Raw genomic sequence first — 21,734 nt, forward strand, 5'->3', positions numbered from 1 at the left:
GGGTTTGTAATAGAATATTCGGTTGTGTTTTCCGAGCCCTGTAATAAAACTGCAGCTGTTTTGCTTGAACTCTCTTTGCACTGGGTGACTGTGTGTGTTTCTTTGTCCAAGTCAGAGTTAGTTTCATTTTAAAATGGACACTAGATGGCCTTTAAGTCTTACTCTTCCTCCTCTAAACACTTTATGTTTTGTAGTCAGCAAATGGATGAATTCAATTTGCCATTTGTTTTGTGTAAAGAACCGTGGAACCTTAGATTGATTGGCACTGCAGTGTTGTGACCCTGTCAAAATCTAAGCTGTGTTTGAGAATAAGGCTGTAACTGAATATTTGACAAATGATCGCTCTGAGCAGATTCCTTCCAGAAGCTACCATTCTGTGTGTGTGTGTGTGTGTGTGTGTGTTTAAGTCACTGGGGCCCATTAATGACGGACACGTTTTTGTCTGAGGGGGGGTGGGACAAGTTTAGGCACCCTCAGATGAATGGTTTACTGGCTGGCTGGCTTGCTAGATAGATGGATGGACGAAGGACAGACGAATGCAGCAACTTTGTGCTGTTGTACAGGAATGCTATCCCTGGGTGGAATCCTTCACCTCCATCAGCCTCTCCACAGGAACCGGATAGTGGGATCAGCAGGGGAGCCTGAGGGCACAAGTGGCCACCCAGGACCTGGATGACCACAGGGACGAGGTGGACTAGCCGGTCGCACAAACGGCTGGTTGACCACATGTCAATGTTCTCCTCTGAACACTGGGGCCAGTGTCAGGTGGTCAGGTGGAGTCTGACTCACTCCCCAATTTCATGCTCTGTTTCTCCATGAGCTCATAAAAGGATGCACTTTATTTATTAACATTTTGCTTGAATTTTATGTTTTTTGTTTGTTGTTTGTTTTCCAAATATACTAGGGAGTTGTTTAAGGTTGTAGTGGTGTAACCCTTGGTGTTTGATTCAGTCCTGACTTGCTCTGCTCTCCTTTAGTCTGGTAATACATTTATTTTTTCATCAATGTCATTTTCAATTACATTTGTATTTGTATTTATCTTTTTATTTTTTAAAGTTCTTTTAGATGCTGTCCCATGCCAGGAATATACCATAACGTGTGATTACAGTGATCATCAATAATTTAAAATCTTGTAAGTCACTTTGCCATTTTTCCCACTGTTTAAATAGCAAGAGCAAAGAAATTGCAACTGCAAAATAAATATCTAACCGAAACTGGCAGTAACTATGGTACTTCACAGCTGTTTTCATGTAGGTCCAGGTTTTGGTTATTGCTCTCTCTACAGGGACTGACTTTCCCTGCATATTGTCCATTAGGGCGGCTGAGAAGAGGTTTGTTTTTCCAGCTGAATAATATATGCCTGAAAATACATCACTCTGACAGAGGCCAATTTGAGTCTAAATAGCCATTGAAATAATATTGTATCAGTCAGCCATTCAATTTGAGAGGTTAAGCCCTCGTTATTTAAATGTGAAAAGTTAATGATATCCACTGGGGTACCCAGAGAGACACCAAAGAAAGATGCAGATTTATTGGCGCTGACTACTATTCATTACACATACAGTGTGGTACAGTGAGAAGTCAGACAACGCGCTAACATATTGGGGTCCAGTGCCGTGTTGGAGGGCCTGGAGGCGGTGAGAGGAAGGGGCAGCAGCAGCGGCTGTGGGGCTGGCTGGCTGGTGGAGCCTCCCTGGAGCAGGTGGGAGGCTGTTTGTGCAGAGCCCCTGGGTTTAGACAGGTCTGGGGGGTTCCCTGCTATGGGTCAGGCACTGGCTATGCGCACTGTGTGGCAGATCTGGCTCAAGCAGCAGGCCTGCTGGGGTTGGCCATTAATCGTCTTGGAGAGAGAGAGAGAAAGAGAAAGAGAGAGGGAGGGAGAAAGAAAGAGAGAGGGAGGGAGAGAGGGAACATGGTGGTCAAGAGGTCTGCCTCTTGACTATGCCAGTGTAAAAGCATGTACTTCAAAAAATATCACAAAAGCCTAATTACAAAAAGTGTTCAGCAGCTCATATTCTTGGCAGATAAATGTGAAGAAAAAGAAAAATGTGTAGAAATACTATGTAGTGTAAACATGAGCCCTATTTAATATTATTGTGTATTGTAAACATGAGTCCTGAGGTTCATTAATCTTACAGTTAGGCCTATATCAACACTGGGGGGGATGCCACATTCCTGCTGATGTCAAAAATCAGCAGGCGTACACTGGCCCCATTGCCCTCTGTCCCTGTCTTAGCAGGTACAGTGTCAGAGCCTATGACAGTTCTGGGTCAGTCTATTCAACCATCTGAACTGAAGCGTGAAGCTCTCCTGGTGTAATGCAACACTTAAACTGACCTGCCCTAGGTAGATGGCTTAAGCGGGGGGGGAAAACTATACATGGCTGCTTGTTTTTTCTTTTTTTCTTCATTGCTATTTTATGTCTATTTACAGTAAGATTGTCTTATCATTGACAACATTACATTTTTAAATAGATAAACAGTGAATTGAAACTTGATAACTTAATTACAACTCATTAAATGACTAATGATTAACTCATAGCAATTTACAGCCTCAGAGGCAGTAACCCACTGTTGGGTGAAGCTCATCATCATTATTATTATCACTTGAAGCAGTTTAATGAACAAACTCATCTGAGATACAAGCTTGTTGATAGGCTGTTCCCCTTCTTCAGTGACCCCCCACCCCACCCCCAGGGATATCAGCATAGCTGGCAGAGCTACACCTTGTTGCCACTACAAACTCATGTCCCCACTCCTAGTGCCTTTGTGTAGGGCTTTGGTCCAGCAGAGCTGACGGGCTACCAGCTGCCACACAGCCCCTCGGGCTGGCCTGGGTGTGCGGTCAGGGGTATAGGAAGCAGGTCAGGCTCGGCTACCTCCCACTGAGTCCCCCGGTGCCCAAAGAAGGAATTGAGGCTCTTGAGGGCTTTCTAATCTGCTCTTTGGCAGAGGGCTTCAGATGGTATGGTTTTGTGCTCATGGGCACTGATCCACAATCGGAGAACGGGGTCTGAGGCCGGCTTAGCCGGGTTTGATTCCCTGCCAATCTTGATAAGTCCCCAAAAGCCAGTGATCACAGTGTGGTGTTTGTGGGAAACTTGGCCATGAGAGCCCATTACTATTTTGGAAGTGGGTTCTCAGCCAACTTCAAGTTGAAAATTGGTTGATTACCTGTGTTGTACTTGTCCTTTCGTCAGTCCCTAAAATCTTGTGCTTATATCGCTAATAAAAATGAGATTTGGGATACAGGCTATTGTTTGACGTAATGACTGATAAGGGAATGCTGATTGTGCCAGTGACTTAGCTATGCCTATTTGGCTGAGTAATTGTTTGACCTTGATATCACTGCAACAACAAATGTAATTTCCCCTCATATTACACATTCCAGTTCTTTTTAATTAAATAGTTATACCTAAGATATTTGGATACTTTTACGCAGCGTTTAAATTCGGATTATTTCTACAGGCTAAATTATTTGTGTTATAATGACATGCTTTCATACCTGAAACAACAGACCGGAAAATTAGGTAGCCTATTATCAATCAACAGCAATAGCACGCACTGTGCAATCTTGGGAGTTCCTTGGGTCGATCCGGCTGTAACTGACTGCGCTTCCAACAGCCACTGTCAGTTGTGTGAAACCTCTGTAAGATCTTATATGACCGCTGAACATCTAATCGCATTCAGAGGTTTCAATTTCAGTACAAAAAAATAACACTTCACCAGTCTGTCAAATGGAGAAAAACTGAGCCAAGAAGAATATCTGTGGAAGTTTCGACAATAGTCATGCTAATTAGGCTATCACTGACAACCTGTACACTTTGAGTTGAATCATGTGATACAAACTGGAATTTGACACCTGGTGGGGTTCGACACATCTGTAAATGGCGCTGTACTTGATTTGACACTAAGGTGCAGGGATTTGGTCGAGGAGGATAAGCGTTAGGGACTGGAAGCTTCCTCAAGACGTTGGGCTACCTACCTGTTCTACAGTTCCAGTGTTTCCAGCCTCTGTTACAAAACGCAGTCGTCTCTGCGCGTCTACAACATTGTACAGAACGAGACGCAGGGAGACACAAGCTGGGTCCAGACGACTCAAGACCAGTTTCAAGTTTTCAAGACCATGTGGCTGCTGTCTTAACTGAAACTCGGATTGCAAAAATTATGCTACCGTATTTTAGAGACAAATCGAGGCAAAGTCTACAGAGGAATAGAGCGCCGTCACCTTTGGATTGTTTTCATCTGTTAAGTGCTTCTTAACTCATTTCGCACGCGCACGTCCATGATCGGAGAGGTTGTCCAAGTCAGAAAAGGTAAGTTATTGCCATTACCGTTACATCCAAATTCGTGTATTATATTTTTACCGTGCTGTTTAGTTTTGACATTGTATAAATGTCTTTTCTTTGACAGTGTGTAACTTTTCCCCCTTAATTTTCAATCACATCTAATCTTTGACCAGCTCAACATGGTCAGCTGGAAACATTCAAATGAAATCATACAAATTAATGAAATTATAAATAACATTGCTGATATAAATGCCTGATAATATTATTATTATTATTATTATTATTATTATTATTATTATGCCTATGGGGTAAGTCTTCACTGGATTGGATTTCCTTTCCAAGGAAGCTTATGTTTATCTTTCATACCTATATGTAGCTCACCCCAGAGTGCCTCTGCCCATACATAATGCAAAAATCTGCAGAACATGAAAGTCTTAAGGCGAAGCTCAAATGTTGTCCATGCATGCTCAAGCTGAGCCTGGTGCTGAGAGGACTCATAGCTGGCAATCAATAAATTGGCCAAAGTTGATGTTTAGCATGTGTAATTGCATTTGAGCGTGGGGCTCAGAGTTTTCGTTTCCTACATGACATGGATTTGTCATTCCCTTGAGATGCGTATCTCAGGGACGGAGGTATTTACCTCCGATGGTCATTGAGCAGATCAGTCCTAGTGTTGATCAGTCTTCTTCCCTTTCTTCTGCATTTGACAGATTTCTCTCATGTTTGTTTATAATAATTATTTATGTCTCCCTGGCTGTTTGTAAACCCACGAAGTACCCAGATATTTGGCGAGAGGTTGCCGAAGAGGGCGACAAAAGCACCTGTTACTAATCTATCTCTAGAACAGATGATGGTTTATATCTTTTCAATAATTTCCATCGAGACATTTTGTCAGATAGTTGATCAAGCAGAGAATATGCAAAATGGTTTTGGTTTGAGTCTACCATTTGTTGTGTGATCCTTCTCAGGAAAAAAACAGTGGATTTTGGTAATTTGTATGCCATTAATGAACACAGTGCTATATTTAAGTGTAAAAATATTTAACCATATATGAAACACCTTTGTGCATATTCTACATTAGTTAAAGCATATAGCAATAATGTTAGGATGGCGATAGATATTAGACATTCTGATGGACATTATCATGTTGTAATTATCGTGTCTGTAAATGTCTCTTCAGCTGATGTCTTGTCTTAGTGTTTTACTGAAGTTGATTTCTAATAGCTTGCACTAACACAGACCTTTAAAGGCTGATTTGTCAACTACACTATGCTTACATCTTGCATGCTATTTGCATGAGACAAAACACCTAAATTTATAGCATTTCTATTTTTCTGCTTTTGTCAGTATTTAGGCTGTTGTGTTTGGGGGTTTAGGGGAAAGTCTTGATTAGATGCCATAGTAAAATTCCACAGTGTAGTGGTCTATTTTACTGAACATTCCATCTATTAGTGTGCAATTCAGCTATTGAAAAGTACTGAAAACTTAAGTTTACCCAGGTGCACCGCAGACAGGGATCAGTTTATCTTCAGTTTTTTAAAGCTGGAACAAATCACCATCACGCCATTAAAAAAGTACCCCCGTCCCTCCTCCCTCCCACCCTACCCCCCCCCCCTTTTTTTGTGTCCAAGTGTCCTTTTAAGGTATTTGATTGGAATGTGTCAAGAATGTTAAATAGGCCCATTGTCTACTACCATATGTGGCTGCAAGTGTGGTGAATTGGATTGTTACTAGATCTTAGTCTGTAGTAATTGTATTTATTGTACTTTGAAACTTAAGGTACAGCCATGGCTGTTACAAAAACAAAAAATCAGTTTTAGACAGAGGGAGTATGAGCTGGCAGTTGTATGCCTGGGTTTCCAGCTGTGCCTTTTCCCTCTTTTTGATTTGTAATGAGTGGGCTTTAAGAAGTTTAATTTTGAATTAAATGGCCACTTGACAATGAAACAATTGCTTATCTGATTGCATAGTTGCAGTTTATCTGATTGGAAGGTCTGTTTCGGAAAGAATAGCATTGTATTATTAGCGGAAAATAGAGTGATGGTTTTCACATGTGTTACAATGTGGGAATGGGTGCTTTTACTTTTTTGGCATTTTTTTTATTAACATCCTCGCAGTTAAATCCTGCGTTTGGTTCCAGCTAAATTATCACTGGAGACAGAGAGCAGAGACACTGCACAATTGTTTTTGGAAAAACTGAACCATCTCACAAGATTACAGGTCAGAGAAAAGATAACATTGATTATCTTGATGTCTGCTTCCCCCTGCTGCAATATTCTTATCTTCTCAGCACAGATAGGTCTGAAGAAAGGGTCTCACCGAGGCAAGCCTGTCTATGTGGTCAGGCCAGTCACAATATTTAATTGCGTTACACATTTTGCTGGTGTGGCAGTGAGAAACACCCCTGAACTCTTGCTTTTAGGCCTAATGACATTTGACTTTCACCGCAGTATTTCACAGAGGAAAAAAAAGAGTGAGAGGTCCTTTGCTCCACCTTGTTAAATGGTCAGGACGGCATCACTCGTCACTGCAGGCCGTCCGGATCGGCTCTGCACTTTGCTTACTTAAGTGATGGTGTGAAGAGAAAATATTTGACACATACTGTCATTTTTATCACAGTCCAGTCCACTTGAGGCTCTCTCTCTGGTGTGGGCCTGACACACCGCACCTCACAGCCAAGCCGGCTTACCCTTCTTTCACATGTGGAACTCAAAAATCGCCTCAGAATAGTTTCTGAATTGAGCAGTCAGTCATCTGTGTTTAAATCGATTTTCTGCTTACTTAGGCTCCAAGGGATTGGTTATGAAAGTCAGACAGAGATTTTTTTTCTGTCTTATACTAACCCTTTTTTAGGCTTATATTTGTACAGAAAATTGTACAGCAAAATGACAGGGATCAGGAAAGATTTTATGACCATGCGTGTGCCCTCAAATGCATTGTGATTCTTGTCAGATAACAACATAGATTAGGCCATTAACAATATTGTTCTGAAGCAGCAAGGAGGAAACTTTTTTCATGCAGTTGACCTCCAGATGACTTTGACCAGATCATTTCCATTTATGAGCAAGCTGTTTCTTTTCCTCAACTGAACTGGGATTTTAATTTCCTTCTCAAATCTTGCGTGAGAGTCATAAATCTAAGTTACAGTAACGCATTCCCGCCACCCCCCTCCGCCCCCACACTTCTGTTGTGAGATACCTAGACCCATCAAAGGGCCAGCCACCTCTGGGGCCAGACAAAGCTCCACTGAGTCACTTCCCTTGGCCGAAGCAGCAAAGTGGTGCTAGGATGAGTTATGATCTCAAGTCACCGAATGGCAGAATAACAGCAATATGTTTTACTGCTCCGATGGCTAATGAACGGGCCGACTCTCTCCCACCCTAATGAGAAACACCTTAAAGCCCTCACTGAGGTCAGGTCAGCCCTGACATTATGGTGCCGGCTTACAGCGGCGGCACTGCGCTGCAGACACTATAGTGGTTTACGGTCGCTGCAGTTGGAACGAAAGCCTGTTTGTCACCCTCACTGTCACCTAGTTAATCTTAGTCTGAAGCTACATTAGGGGCCCGGGGCCAGGGGCCGTTGGCACACAGCTTCTTAGATGAAGTGCTCCCCACGTGAAGTGAATCAGGAGCAGCAGTATATGCTTAACATCAGTGAACGTTTTCACTCGAGGATTTAGTGATTGTCACCGTCATGAGCTTTAGGTAACTGAAGTCTATAGATGAAAGGCAAGTAGAGCACCACCACAGCCGCCACCCATACTGCGCTTACAAAATGACATTTTCACCAGTTTTCTGTGATGATTCAAGGGTAAGGCATTTAATTATCGTACAACTGTGATAAAATCTTGAAGCAAGACCTGGTTAGTCCGTGGGTGGCAGGAAGGGAGAGTCTTCTCTGTGCTAAATTAAAAAAAGAATGAGGGCAGGGACGAAACATCCGTTCATGATAAACAGGAGTTTGTCACAGTGGTGTGTCCAAATGTATCAGGTTTTACTAGCGAGAATGCGCGGAATGAAGGGGGCCACCCGCTTTGAGGCCCAGATCAAACGGTGCGATTCCTGCACCGTGGACACCCACAACAAAGGTGGACTGGCTCAAGCAGATGGCAGTCCGACAACAAGATTCGCCTCTCTCACTTCACAGAGAAGCAACCAGCTCCTGCTACTCACAAGGCTGTAAACAAAAGGGCTGGGAAAATGCAGTGCAATGCCATCCATGTAAACAAACGTAACCCCCAACCTCTTCAAACTGGATGAATCACGGACATTTCTGTAAAAACTTGCAACACTTTTGACTTAGTCACTGAACTCGAAATCAGAGATAAGAGACGCCGGTGAATTAAGTGAGTCAGCCTGAGTTGGTGTTTTGACAGAGAAGGGGGGATTTCACTGCGGTGGAAATGGAGAGCCTGAGTGGTGTGCTCGCGGTGGTGTCGGGGCAGTCAGAGAGCGTGCCCAAAGCACAGCTGGCCACCTGCTGTACAGCAGCACAGACACGCTCAACAAGGAAGTGGCTTGTTGGGGAATGCAAACAGGCACCACTTCATTTGTTAAAAGCAAAGTCACCAGGCACCTCAACATTCATCAACAGCCTTTACCTGGGGGCTGAACCAACCCCAAACATACCTCCACATTGTGCCATATGACAAGAATATAATGTAATCCTGTAGTAGGCTCATAGAATTCAGTTGAATGGGTCTAAAAGAAACCTTAAAAGAAACTAATGTACAGTATGATTTAAGTCGGGGGCTACACTGACAAGACATGAAAAATGGAGTGAACGGACAGAAGAGAAGAGAAGTACACTCCTGAGTTACAGGCAGTGGCGTGTGGAGGAGCGTTGTGTGCTTTGAACAGATGAGGATGGCTGCCTGTACCCTTTGATGTTACCCATTGAAGTGACAAGCCATTTGGGCAGAACGTTTCATGCCAGCAGTGAAAAGCTAGTTTGCTATTCAATGTACCCTTCTGTGTGAATGCACATTGGTAAAGATTTAACACTGCAGTAAAGGTCATTCAGGACTGGGAGAGATGAGATGATTTCTTAAAAGCAAACTCCAGTATTTAGCTTGTCAGCAGGCCTGCTGCTCCCAACTAGTGTTGGTCACTGGAGGCCAAATTTCTTTCTGCAGTGTCTTGAATGTCACACAACAACATTTGGTGAAAAATGTATCTTGTTAAACTCAGTGGCTCTGTCAAAATAACCTAACTGACGTCACTCGCCTTAGTGAACAGATTACAGGAGTTTTCAACAAGCACTGAGGGGGGATTTAACATCTTCCAGCCTTTGCTGATGAGTGACATATTCAAGTTTCAAAAATGGGATTGCAGTTTAACAGAAGTGGACTGAGTGGCAGTGCTCTGTGGCCGCAGTGGCCCATGAGTGAGTGAGTGTAACACTGCCTGAGTTTCTCTGTGAGAGAAACAGACGTATAGTGTAGCGCTGTGGAAACATGTCCTCAGTTGCTCCCCTGTACTAAAACTCCATGGCTCTCATTAATGCCATTTCTGTCCAGAATTCACATGAAACCAGACAAAAAAAAAGGTACATGATTTGACCCAGGCAGATAGACCATCTGGATAAACAACCTATTATTGTACGAATGTGCATCTGCGTCTTCTCGCGTCAGCAGAGTGGCTGGGATAAGTCACAGTACTGACAATAGGTCCCAGAGAGACAGTGAAACGAATCACAACTGGTGAAAGGTGGCCACAACAGTGGGCCCATATCAGTATCAGTGCAATCAGTGTGCCGATATACATCTTTCTCTGTTTGTATTGAATTTGGCTGCAGATTCATGTGAGTGGAAGTAGTGTGCCTTTTTCCTGAGATTGACACAAGTCAGCAAACGGCCGTTCCACTTGCCTTGATCCGAGGCTCTCTATTCCTCCAGGCTGCTATGTATGGTTTCCTGGTGCCCGAGCTTGACTCTCTTTCACTTTCTTTGGTCATATCATTAAAACTGGCACCCGTCTCTCTGTGTAAACATGCTTTGACAAGTTCCCATTCACTGTGACAGCGGAGATTAAGGATACTCTCGCTAATTGCTAGTTTTAAACGGGGGGGAAGTGGCAAAACAATCCTAATCCTCAATTGTGAACCATGACAACCCGGTTACAGGGGTTCCTATCGACTGCAGCTTCCTGTTAGGCCGGACTCACATGGCCCTCCGTTCGGCCATGAGGTGACCTGGTACTTTAGCACACATCCGATCTCTTTGAAGCCAGCAGTGGCACATTGGGATGGGGCATCAGTCATTTTTAACCTCTACACTGGGTGTCCTGCCTGATGATCTGCTGTTGATATAATGTTCATCTACTGTGCAATGATAACAAAGGGATATAAAAAAGCGTTTTTATCAAGAACAGTTTAGCCAGGCGAGGATGGAGGGAAGCTGAATAATCAGATTGGGATGAAATTCAGAAGTATATCATAAGTATATCATATGGAGCAGACCACAGCATATCTGAGAAAAAGGTTTTGACTCATGTGTTGCTTCTCAAAGTCATAGTTCTGTGTAGTGGGGTTGGTTGTTGTAGAAACCTGGAAAACACATAACTCTAGCTGCAAGACCTCAGCTTGTTGAGCATGCAGAACAAAACCCCATGTCACCCTTTTCCAGTGTCTTTGGGACATGTAATCCAGATGTACTGCCTGTTTGCATGTATATTCTACTATATACAACCAGTAAATGCTATACTGCTGGTTAGTACATGGCGTTGGCGGACTGGTGAATAAACAAGATAGCTATTTGGAGCATTTGGCTTTTTGGCAGAGGATTTGTTGTCAATGCATTACGGTTCTTACAAACATACACTTTAAACATAAACATATTGTTCTCACATACTTCATGCACCGTGCAGTGTCTGACCAGCCAGGACGGTTGGCTATTTTGCCTTTTTATTTGTTACAACATCCCAGTGGCGGAATTATTGTGTAAACACCACACTGACTCAATTAAATGATAACCAGAAAAAGACATTTATGGCCGTGCAGCTGGGCTGCGCACAAGGGACGTTCCTTTCTTCTGGAAAGAAAAGGCAGTTTCTTTGCCCCGTCCAGCAGTCTAATCTGTGTCTGCGCGTGGTTCTCCTTGTGTGTCAAGAGCTCTGGTGAAAGGATCAAACTAATGAGATAGATTCTGCTTCTCGCCCAATGCCATCCTGCAGCGGGGGTTTGGGGGGGGGGGGGAGTCAAAGGTGGCAGTGCATTGGTTTTGACATGCAGAACATTTCCAGGCAATGGGTTTAAACCTCTGGCATGACTCCAATCCACCCCATCTTAAGCTCAGGTCAAGGCTTGGGCAGAGAAGTATTTGTTTATGAGCCGCAGACAATGCTACTCATGGTGGGCAGCAATGCTGTAATAGAGTTGTGTCGCCTGTTAGAGGGATGAATTCTGAACACACTGGCATATGTGGCATCCAGGTTGACCTGTGATTCTTCTCACTGCCTTCCCCCCACTGATTCATTACACTTTTACGACAAAGGAAACTGCAGTCACAAACACCACTCCATCCTTGTGTGTATGTGTAGATGCATGCATGTTTGTGAGTGTGTGTGGGTGTGGTGTTTAGTGTGATTGTGTATGTAATGTGTGGGTGTGTAGTGTGTGTGTGTGTGTGTGTGTGTGTGTGTGTGTGTGTGTGTGTGTGTGTGTGTGTGTGTCGGTGTGTGTATGTGTGTGTATTTTTAGTGTGTGTGTGTGTGTGTGTGTGTATGTATGTGTTAGTGTGTGGCCTCTCTGGGGGGATGGCACCTGCAAGCCTCCTTTCATCAGACGTGTCCCGGTGTCCAGACTCCATTTTGGTCCAGAGGAGTTTAGGATGCTTTACAACTTTAATTTAGCATACAGGATGGCATGGCGGGGAAGCCACACATAGTCCTGGCCTCGTGTACTATTACACCAGTGTGCCAGTCCAGGCCCCAGGAATACTGTTCCCTCACGCTTCACCGCTCTCATCCTCCTCCTCCTCCTCCTCCTCCTCCTCCACCTCCTCCTCTGCCAGATCCTCTCTCCACTGCTGGCCTTTTGTGTTGATTGCACTTTTAGTGGTTTTTCATCTCGGGCGTCCTAATTTACATGCCAATCACAGGGTATTGATTACATGCACGGCTTGTGGCGGTAGCCTCTTTGTGTTGTGTAATAATACACCAGTCGTCTTCTAACCTTTGTACTGTTCAATCCGCCCGCATGGCAGCCAAACTGTGCGAGGCACTGTGTCAAGGTGCTATATGTAGGTAAGGGCCTGGGATGGGGATATTTTTAGAAGCATAGGCAATTGAAAAAGATATTTCAGGCACGAGATAAAACATCTCCTTGTCTCACCTTTGATTTATGTTTCTATTTATAGCTGCTCCGGAGGGGTAGAATATTGTTTAATTGCTTTATGGCAGTTACCTTTGAATTGGTCCCAACAGCGAGTAGCATATTTGTGTATTTTAAGCCTTCCCTGGAATGTAATTACACAGCTCAAGTGTCTGTTCCGTTATCTATTGTTAGTTTGTAAAGGAAGTAGAATTTCTTTATCTGGCTGCTATCTAACAATGTGACAAAGGACCGTTGTAGAAGTCACTAAAAGGCAGTGTACCTTGTCTGAGAACTGGACCCTACGACGGGTTGAGGAGTGCTAATAAAACTATATTACTTAGGTCTGTTTTTCATCTCTCTCTGAGACCATGCTGGGAAGTTGGGCGATAAGGTTTTTAGCGTACCTCCTCCTCCATCTTGGAACACATGGTGTGTGAAACACACCAGACAAATGGGCCGTGGAACACAAGGTCCTTTTAGTGAACTTTGTCCGGCCACACTCAGCCTTACCACACACTTACCTGGCCTCTGTCCCTTTGGGCTGTCCTCAGCGCAGGGCAGACAGACGCGAGCACGACTGAGTCGAGGCTGCACCGAGCCGAGGGAGACGTGTGAGGGTGATCATGCCACGCTCAGGCATGCCATGTCAACCAACACCGAACGAGTGAGCGGGCGAATGTCGCTGCCACCGCGCCGCTGGCACTGAGAGATCCACAGTGGCCCTGCATACCTGTGGCCATGTCCCATGGGCTCAGACAAAGTGGGCGCTTGGACTCGGTTCAACTAGGCTGCTGTGGCAGTGGTGGAGGACTTCAGTTTACGTCGTCAGTTCACACGGTCCATTTCAAGACTCAGTTCCAAGCCCTACACTTCCATTTCAAGACTCAGTTCCAAGCCCTACACTTCCCTTTTCATCTCTGTGAACACAGCACTTAGTTGAGTTTTTTATGTTGGATTTTGAGGTAGATTTTTTTTTTTTTTGATGGATGTGGCTTTATTAAGGTTGTGTGTTGACGTTATTCTTTTGCTCTTTTCCAGATGGCAAAAGGTGGCGGAGGCAGGAGGTTCCTTCAATGTCATCTGCCCAGTGTCACCTGAGAACATGGAGGGTGAGTGAGCATCCAACCCACTGTGTCAACATCTCTGTTATGACAACACGTGTTGTGAACAGGCCTGTCAAACACACTACTCGTTTCCATGAAAGCCTGATCAGTAGTGAAAGGTGTCAGCCATGCAACTGCATTGCTGTCTCATGACGAATACGCCACCTCACACACACACACACACACCCACATACACATACACACACCCACATAAAATACACACACGCACACGTGCACACACACACACACACACACACACACACACACACACATTCACACACACACATTCACACACACACACACACACACACACACACACACACACACACACACACACACACACACACACACACACACACACACACACACACACAATCCGATCTACCCTTGGTGTTGCTGTCTGGAAGACGCTCAGCTAATAAGCACCCTTAAAATATTTACTTGCCTGTAGCCATCCAGGGTTTCAGGTGTCGATTAAGTAATTAAAGAGGCGAAGGTGTTGGCCCTAGCTGCCATGGGGCAGTGGAGGCCCCCGGGTGTCAGGGGACATGGGGTGCCGGGACCCCCGGTGCGGAGTGAACGCGAGTTGTTTCCATGTTGTGTGTCCACCTCAGTGGTGGGCCAGCAGGGATCATTTTTCTCTCCACGGCTCTGAGTCCAGACGCGGCACCCTGTAGGTATTATGTAATGCACGCTGCAAATCAGATGTGAGGGAGCCGCAAGCAAACAGGCAGGGGCACATCGTTGAGAGAGAGAGAGAGAGAGAGAGAGAGAGAGAGAGAGAGAGAGAGAGAGAGAGGGAGAGAGAGAGAGAGAGATGGAGAGGGAGGGAGAGGGAGGGAGGTTTGAAAACTTCTGGTGGAAATTTGCAAGAAAGCTGGTTGGATTTAAGTTGGCCTCGAGGCTCAGTTTGGGAGTGTCGACAAGACTGTTCAGTCATTTCCAAGCTGCTGCAAAAAGCCATGAAATGCTGGCGGCCTTTGTGAATGGTCGTGTTTTGAGATACTGCAATGGGTGTAAAACAAGTAACTTCCATCTGTATGTGTGGGTGTGGGTGTGTGTGTGTGTGTGTTTGGGTGCTCAGGGGATTTACTGGGGAACGTATATGTAAGTGTCTGTGTTGCATTTGTGTACACTAGTGTCGTACTTGTTTACACATGTTTGGCATCTGTTTTAGTATCTTAAATTTGTGAATGAGTTGTAGGCTATTTATTTGTCTCAAATGTATTTCTCTAAGTTTGGGTAATTCTAATGTCCATTTCCTGCAGTCAGTGAGTTGTGTTTTCACATAAATATACATTTGTACTTATGCACTATATGTTGATTTGATTTGTTCCCCATCTTTTCAGGTGACGTTATGGGTGCTAGCCTCCCTGCTAGCCCTAGTTGATGGATCTGTTGCTGGGAGGGACAGAAAGGAGTCTTTGCCAGCCGTGCAAAGAAGCTCAGAGAGAATGGCATGGCATCCAGCCAATGACCCGCAGGCACAGGAAGAGGAGGAGACTGATGACCGCACTTCCTGGGCCACGCTATTTGGTGAGTGTGCAGATAGTCAGTCCAACAACAAAGCATCTCTTCAGCAGAGCTAATAGTTGTCAAGTAGAGCTAAATATGGATCACTCACTGTTCCAAGGCCCACATCCTGTATGTGTGTGTCTGTGTGTGTGTCTGTGTGTGTGTGTCTGTGTGTGTGTGTGTGTGTGTGTGTGTGTGTGTGTGTGTGTGTGTGTGTGTGTGTGTGTGTGTGTGTGTGTGTGTGTGTGTTTATATTTGAGTTTCACTAAGTGTTTTAATACTTCTGAGATCCAGGGAGAGAGTATTGTTGTTTTGAGGGACATTGGCAATCAAAAATCAAATAAATTGAATGCACTCGGGCCTCCCCTTTGCCCCATGAAAACAATAATGTCTAAATCAAGCCTGAGCCCTGGCTGCTGACCGCCATAAAACACAGATTGTCACTCCCATACAACGAATTTAACTCCTGGACGAGTACCAGGTCGGCTCTGCTCGTGAGAGCGAAAAGATGGCCTTGGTGAGGGGAGCAGTCTGACCTCCCAGTCCATGCATGGATGGAAACAATCATCAGCCCGATATTCATTTCACTCGGCTTCCCTGGAGCCCCCCAATACCGCGCTTGAGAGGTGTATCACACACTGGGACCCGGAATACTGATCCGGGCCTCAAAACAGATGTAAAGAGATCTGATATAGGGTTACCGAGCTGGACCCTTATCCCAAAGCATGTCCTTTCTGCCTTTCTCTCGTTGCCTCCCCTGCAGCACCACGGACCGGATCAAGGATGCGAAGAGGTCCAAGCTAGCGGACTTTATCTTGTAAAGAGAGGAGAATTTATGGGAAGTTTCCCATAAAAATTCTAATGTTTTGGAAATCCACTGGGAAATATGTACTGGTAATTTAGTGTCAAAGTTTCGGATGTCATGAGAAAGTGATCTCAAACTGCACCAATTACTTCATGTCTTGACATTGTTAGGGTTATGTTGACACCCACAAAAGCTATTGATAGTCAGTAACCTTGGCATTACTATATATTCACATGTATCAGGGCTGGCTATTACTTGCAGATGGCCAGAGTGTCGTCCTCCATCAGACGAGGTTAAAATACTTCTTAAAACAATGTTTCAAAGTTGAAATTCCTCGCTCTTTTCTGACCTTTTCTGACCTTACCCATCTGTTTGTTGTCAGACTTTTTCAGTCAGTATCACTTATGACAACACTTAATGATATCAATAGATAACATTACCTCAAGAATACAATATAGTCACTCCCTATCTTCTGCTGACAGTAAATGGTTACTTTTTACTATGTACATCAGAAACTGAGTTGCTAATAACACCATCAGATTGGTACCATTACCTAAATCCCTTTGGAATATTTCTGTAATTGTAAGACGCACATCACAAACAGCATGGCAAGTTTTAACAAAGCAAAAATCGATGTTAAGGTGAGCCAATTATAACCTCTTTTGCCTGAGGAACATTTTGACTCATACTTTTGGAGGCAGTGTTTATGTTCATGAAGTAAATGTTTCCATAGAAATGTGGCATATCCTTAACCTGTTAAAGATTCCCCTGGGACAAACCGTTTTTTTTTTTCAAAGGGAAACAATAAATTTGTTTACAAACAAGAAAATTGCATTGCTTCTTCTGTCTGAATACTGTAAATGGTTTTCTGTATATGCTTAACTGTTGATGTTCTTTCTAAAAGGCTTGTGTATGTTTCTCATAATAATTTTCCCATGTGTCTGGTGTCTTGCAGAAAGTCCCTCACTTCTGGAGGAGGCCGAGGATCACCAAAGACGATGGCAGCGTTCCCCCTCCGACACGACATCCCAGCGTCCGCAGAAGAACCGCCGCAAGAAGGAAAAGGGCCAAAAGCAAAGGGGGAAGGGGGAAAAAGGCCGGAGGGGGAAAAGCAAAGAGAGTTCAGACTGCCGCATGGAGAGGAAGGAGGTGAAGGTGCGTGACCTGGACTTCGCCTACGACTCGGACGAGATTGTGGTCTTCAAGTACTGCGTTGGCACGTGCTTAAGCGCACGCAAGAACTATGACCTGGCCCTTAAAACCCTGATGAAGAACGGCAGCATACCGAGCCACATGGTGGGCTCCGACCCATGCTGTCGGCCCACTCAGTACGAGACGGTGTCCTTCATGGACAGGCAGACCTCCTGGAGGACCATCAAGCACCTGTCCGCCGCCAACTGCAGTTGTGTGTGATGAGAGGGAGAGGGAGAGACAGGCAGCCGGATGACCGGCTAATCGGAAGTTATCGGAATCAGAAGCTCCAGAAACAAGAGGAAACTGGAGAACGGGAGGTCTGAGATGACTAGACAGATGGCGTGGAACGCGGTGCGGACATTAGGGAAGTCCACTGTCTCATTGACGTGATGGGGTGCGACGTGAAAGTCCCTGATTCTCCAAACATGGGGGCATCGCACTCAGGTTGAGTGGTGATGCCGCGCGAGGCAATGTGGACATAAAGGAAACAATGCTGCTAGCCATAATGACACCCAAAGGCTTTCTGTTCGACCACAGGCCCGGGCCTTCACGCGTCATAAGGCCTTCAGCCTGAAAGGGAAGGTAACACAGAGTAACCGGCTGTGTGAACACGGAGCTCTGGTATAGGACATTGGTCATCACTTTGTTTGTTTGTTTTTGACAGTCTTCATGTGCCTTTAGCATGACATAGAGCTACAAAATGATTCTCTTGTTCCTGACATGTCCGCTGCCATTAAGTTAAACAAGGAGAGAAAAACTGCGGGCATGCAGACATTGAATTTGAAGACCAACAACTTTTACATTTGAAACATTAAAATGAAGCAAAGTTGGGGTAATTGCATTTATCAGACCAAGAATTATTTGGTGTGGTTCCATCTGTATATTTCCTTCAATGGCAGCTTGGTCACTAATAGGTCACAAGAGGCCATGACACAAAGAAGCCAAGAGTTAGTCTACCTTTCCTGTAGACATGTCGGAGGTTAATCCCGCCCCGCCCCGTTATTGAACTGACTCGTGTCTCTTTCTTTGTATTTGTTTATATAGTTTCTTCTTGCTTACTTTTATCATAGCATGTCAATGAAATGACCAGTCACTTTTGGCATAATCTGAAGATTAGCCCTATCAATACAGTGACAGACAGAAACACTAAGTGGCACATGTGTATGGCCTAAGCTAACTGTCACTAGTTATCTTAATCGGTCAAGGGGACTATCATTTCGGGCTACATAATGCCAAGCACACAGAGACTGCAATTACTGTGATTTTCTCCATTCAAACTTCAATGAAAACTTTAACCATTTAGAACATTTACTCCCATTGGGCTTTGATCTTATTCCTTTTGTGCAGCAATCTCTGAGCATGAGAGCAGTTTACATCAAAAGGCTAATTTTGTTTCAAGTCACCCCGGAAAAGGGTTATGCAGGGTTTATTTGCTTTCAAGTGATGAATTCTGCGAGACACTTTGCATTATTTGACACCACTAGTTTACATGTCCGTAAACAATCTTGTTGACAGCCTTTCAACACGTGATTTATTAGAGGTTCTCAGTGGGGAGCAGTTTGTCAGTAATGATCTTGAACCTCTTTCTCTGAAGGTTTATTTGAAGTGAGGTACATGTGGGTAACAGAGGGGTTTTAAAAAGGTCCCTGGACGTCTTGTAAACCACAAGGAAATGTACTAGCTCTGGGGCTGCATATCTTTGCAGAGATTATAATATCTCTTCCATGTTCAAGGCCTCATCTCTATTTTAAGCATGTGTGTGCTTGAGCTAGTATTCAATTTAACATTAATAGCCCATAATACTCCAAAAGCAGTAACACTTGACTAGTGATGTTGCATGAGAATAAAAGGGGGGCAAAAACATGCAAGGTCAAATTGTTACCCCTCTCTGGAGTTTAACTGGTTACCCAGTAACTGTTTGACCTGTTGCTGTTTGCATCATCAAAAAATAGCTAGGCAAATCTGTGACTGTTGTGGTTTCCATGAACTTTCACTTAATATTTACAATGTCTTTTTTTTATTGGTTAATCTTGTGTATGTTTGTCTGTGTATATTCAGTTTATTTCTCAGGACGCTTTACTGTAACTCATTGTTGACCATAATATCACTTAGATACATATTGACCTCATATTTTTTATGTATTAGGAGATCGGGTGGAGATTTCCCTTTCATTGAAGAGTACAAAAAAGACAATCCATTTTGTGAACGATTTCATTGAAACATATGGAAACCTATGTATATTCATTCTTTTGGAGCTGTGCCTTGCTCCAAGGCTTAGAGGCTAGGCTGTGCTTGTTCTGATTGAGTGTATACACTTGTTTACTGTGAGGCTCCTTTTCGTATACACGGGAGGAGGCTCGCATAGGTCTGCTGCATTAGGCGTATCCAGTCTTCAGCCCTGAGGGTGGTTCAAGTTTTATTTTTTTCTCTCATGTAAATAAGTCTGTCATTCTTGATAAGATAGCTCCCCCATTAGATGCTATGCATCTCTTCGCCTTATTATGCAACCGGGGGAAGTATTTATTGCTGTTAAGTTATTTATTTATTATGGTTTTTGTATTGGACTTGTTCTTACAAACATCAGATGTCTATTATTTATGAAATGGCCATGTAAGATTTGTTATTCTTTTTTTTAATGGAGCAAGATCCTTATAAAGCAACACTTCCGAAACATTCACAGAGGGACAATGATTCATTCAACTTCACATCCATCAATAGCATTCACAAACAGCACACCTGGGTCTGCTTTATACACTTTCCACAGTCTCTTTCCTGTTCTTACTGGGCTCTTAATAGAAAGTTAACATGGTGCAAATATCACTGGCTAGGTCTCTTCCAGCTCTGCCACTCTCCCACAGTGCCAAAGCACAAAGCCAAGGGTGGAGAAACTGTGCCTGACATCCCTGTCATCAGGGACCAAACACCTCAGCCCAACCGAGGGCCATGTCTAATCTGAGTTAGTGCTTTACCATCACAAGGAGCCTTGTTGTTCCACAGTTAAATGTCATTCACAACCTCATAACTCCAGTGTTCATTATTATTATTGTTATTATTATTATTATTGGTGTTGTTGTTATCATTTCACTGTTGTGAAAGTTCTCTATGAACTCTATTTTTATACTATTTTCTCCTATAAAGGAATAAAGTTTTATTAAAAAGATCAGTGTTCAAAGGAAATACTTCAAAACAGATTTTATGAATGAACAGGTAGAAAGAGGTAGGTTGTGTGGTTAACAAATTAACAAGAATAGCTGGTAGACACATAGAAACATGACTGAAAGCCTATATTTACTGACAGATGACTAGGGAATAGGACACCAAGGTCTTGTTGTAGAATACACACTAAAATATCCTGAGAGACAAATCGAGTGTGTGTTTGTATCCATCTATAAAAGCATAACGAATGAGAAATATGGGGTACATGCATATCATAAGCATGTTACATTAACTAGCCATGCCTTGAGGTGTCATGTTGTCAAAGAGACCAATAGAGGTTCCATTTAAGTCTTCCAAAGTGTGTGTGTGTGTGTGTATATATATACACACATATATACACTATGATACATTGCTGTTTCCCTCCCGAGAAATGTCTAAAGCAAGCTATTTAAAAATGACCAGCAAATAAAGCCTTCTTCAAAACGTGTTGAGAACAGTAGCCTTGTATGTTGTTTCTTATCACATCACGTAGTGAATTTCCAATCAACCACAGACTTCTTGTTTCTTAACAATAAATCAATGGTCCACCATCAAAACATGAGTGGGTATGTCTTTATTTAGTTTGACATGGGGTTTGGAATGTGCCATAGGTTTAACATGCTCCTCTATAGATGTGGCCCGTTGAAGAAAGGAGTTCCCACACAGAGCCTTCTCTGAAGCGCGAAGCTCACACGCGGTTCTGCACGTCTCTGTAAACTACCACATAAGCCCCGTTTTGTTCTCTTATCCGCACACCATCAAACTCTGATTGCAGTATTTTCTTTTGTCGGAGCCTGTCAGATAAGGCACCCCTCTCACCTGGGAGGGCAGACAGAGACTCTGGTGACGCTTCACGACACTATCCTACCCGTCCAGGCCCTGAGCTGAATGTGATACACTGTTTATACAAAGCACAGACAAGAGAAGGGGCTTGGTGTGGAGAGAGGGCATTAGCACTTGATTCCGATCTTCTGCCTCAGAGACTGTTTATCAACACTGTCCCATGGCACAGGTGACCAAACATCTGCTTCAAGGGCTTCTCTATGGAGGGTGAAGGATGGCCTGCACAAAGCCCTGGGCCTCCCAAGCACATAGATTATTGTTACAAGTGAGGTTAAACAAAACAACCAAGCCCTGAATGAGTCGCGGAGACCTACCTCCACACACACACATACACTGATCCAAGTTTTGCCAGAGGATGGGCGTTCACATCTGGCCACACTTGGACAGCAACAATGAGGGATCACTGTTTTAAAATTTAGGGTGACCAAAAAAACCCACATCCTCACAATCAGACCTGATCACTGCATGGGCCACT

The 21,734-nt window shown here is 43.9% G+C and overlaps 1 protein-coding gene across 1 annotated transcript; it reads left to right on the forward strand.

The window, feature by feature from the left end:
- Positions 1–3,954: 3,954 nt before the first annotated feature.
- LOC125300693 (glial cell line-derived neurotrophic factor) lies at positions 3,955–20,231 on the forward strand. The gene is made up of 4 exons (XM_048252799.1): positions 3,955–4,315; positions 13,643–13,713; positions 15,057–15,243; positions 16,983–20,231. Exons 1-4 carry the CDS (start codon positions 4,285–4,287, stop codon positions 17,438–17,440), a joined length of 747 nt encoding a protein of 248 aa, XP_048108756.1. The 5' UTR covers positions 3,955–4,284; the 3' UTR covers positions 17,441–20,231.
- Positions 20,232–21,734: the final 1,503 nt, after the last annotated feature.

This window comes from Alosa alosa, chromosome 9, assembly GCF_017589495.1.
Source record: "Alosa alosa isolate M-15738 ecotype Scorff River chromosome 9, AALO_Geno_1.1, whole genome shotgun sequence".
In the NCBI taxonomy this organism is placed as follows: domain Eukaryota; kingdom Metazoa; phylum Chordata; class Actinopteri; order Clupeiformes; family Clupeidae; genus Alosa; species Alosa alosa.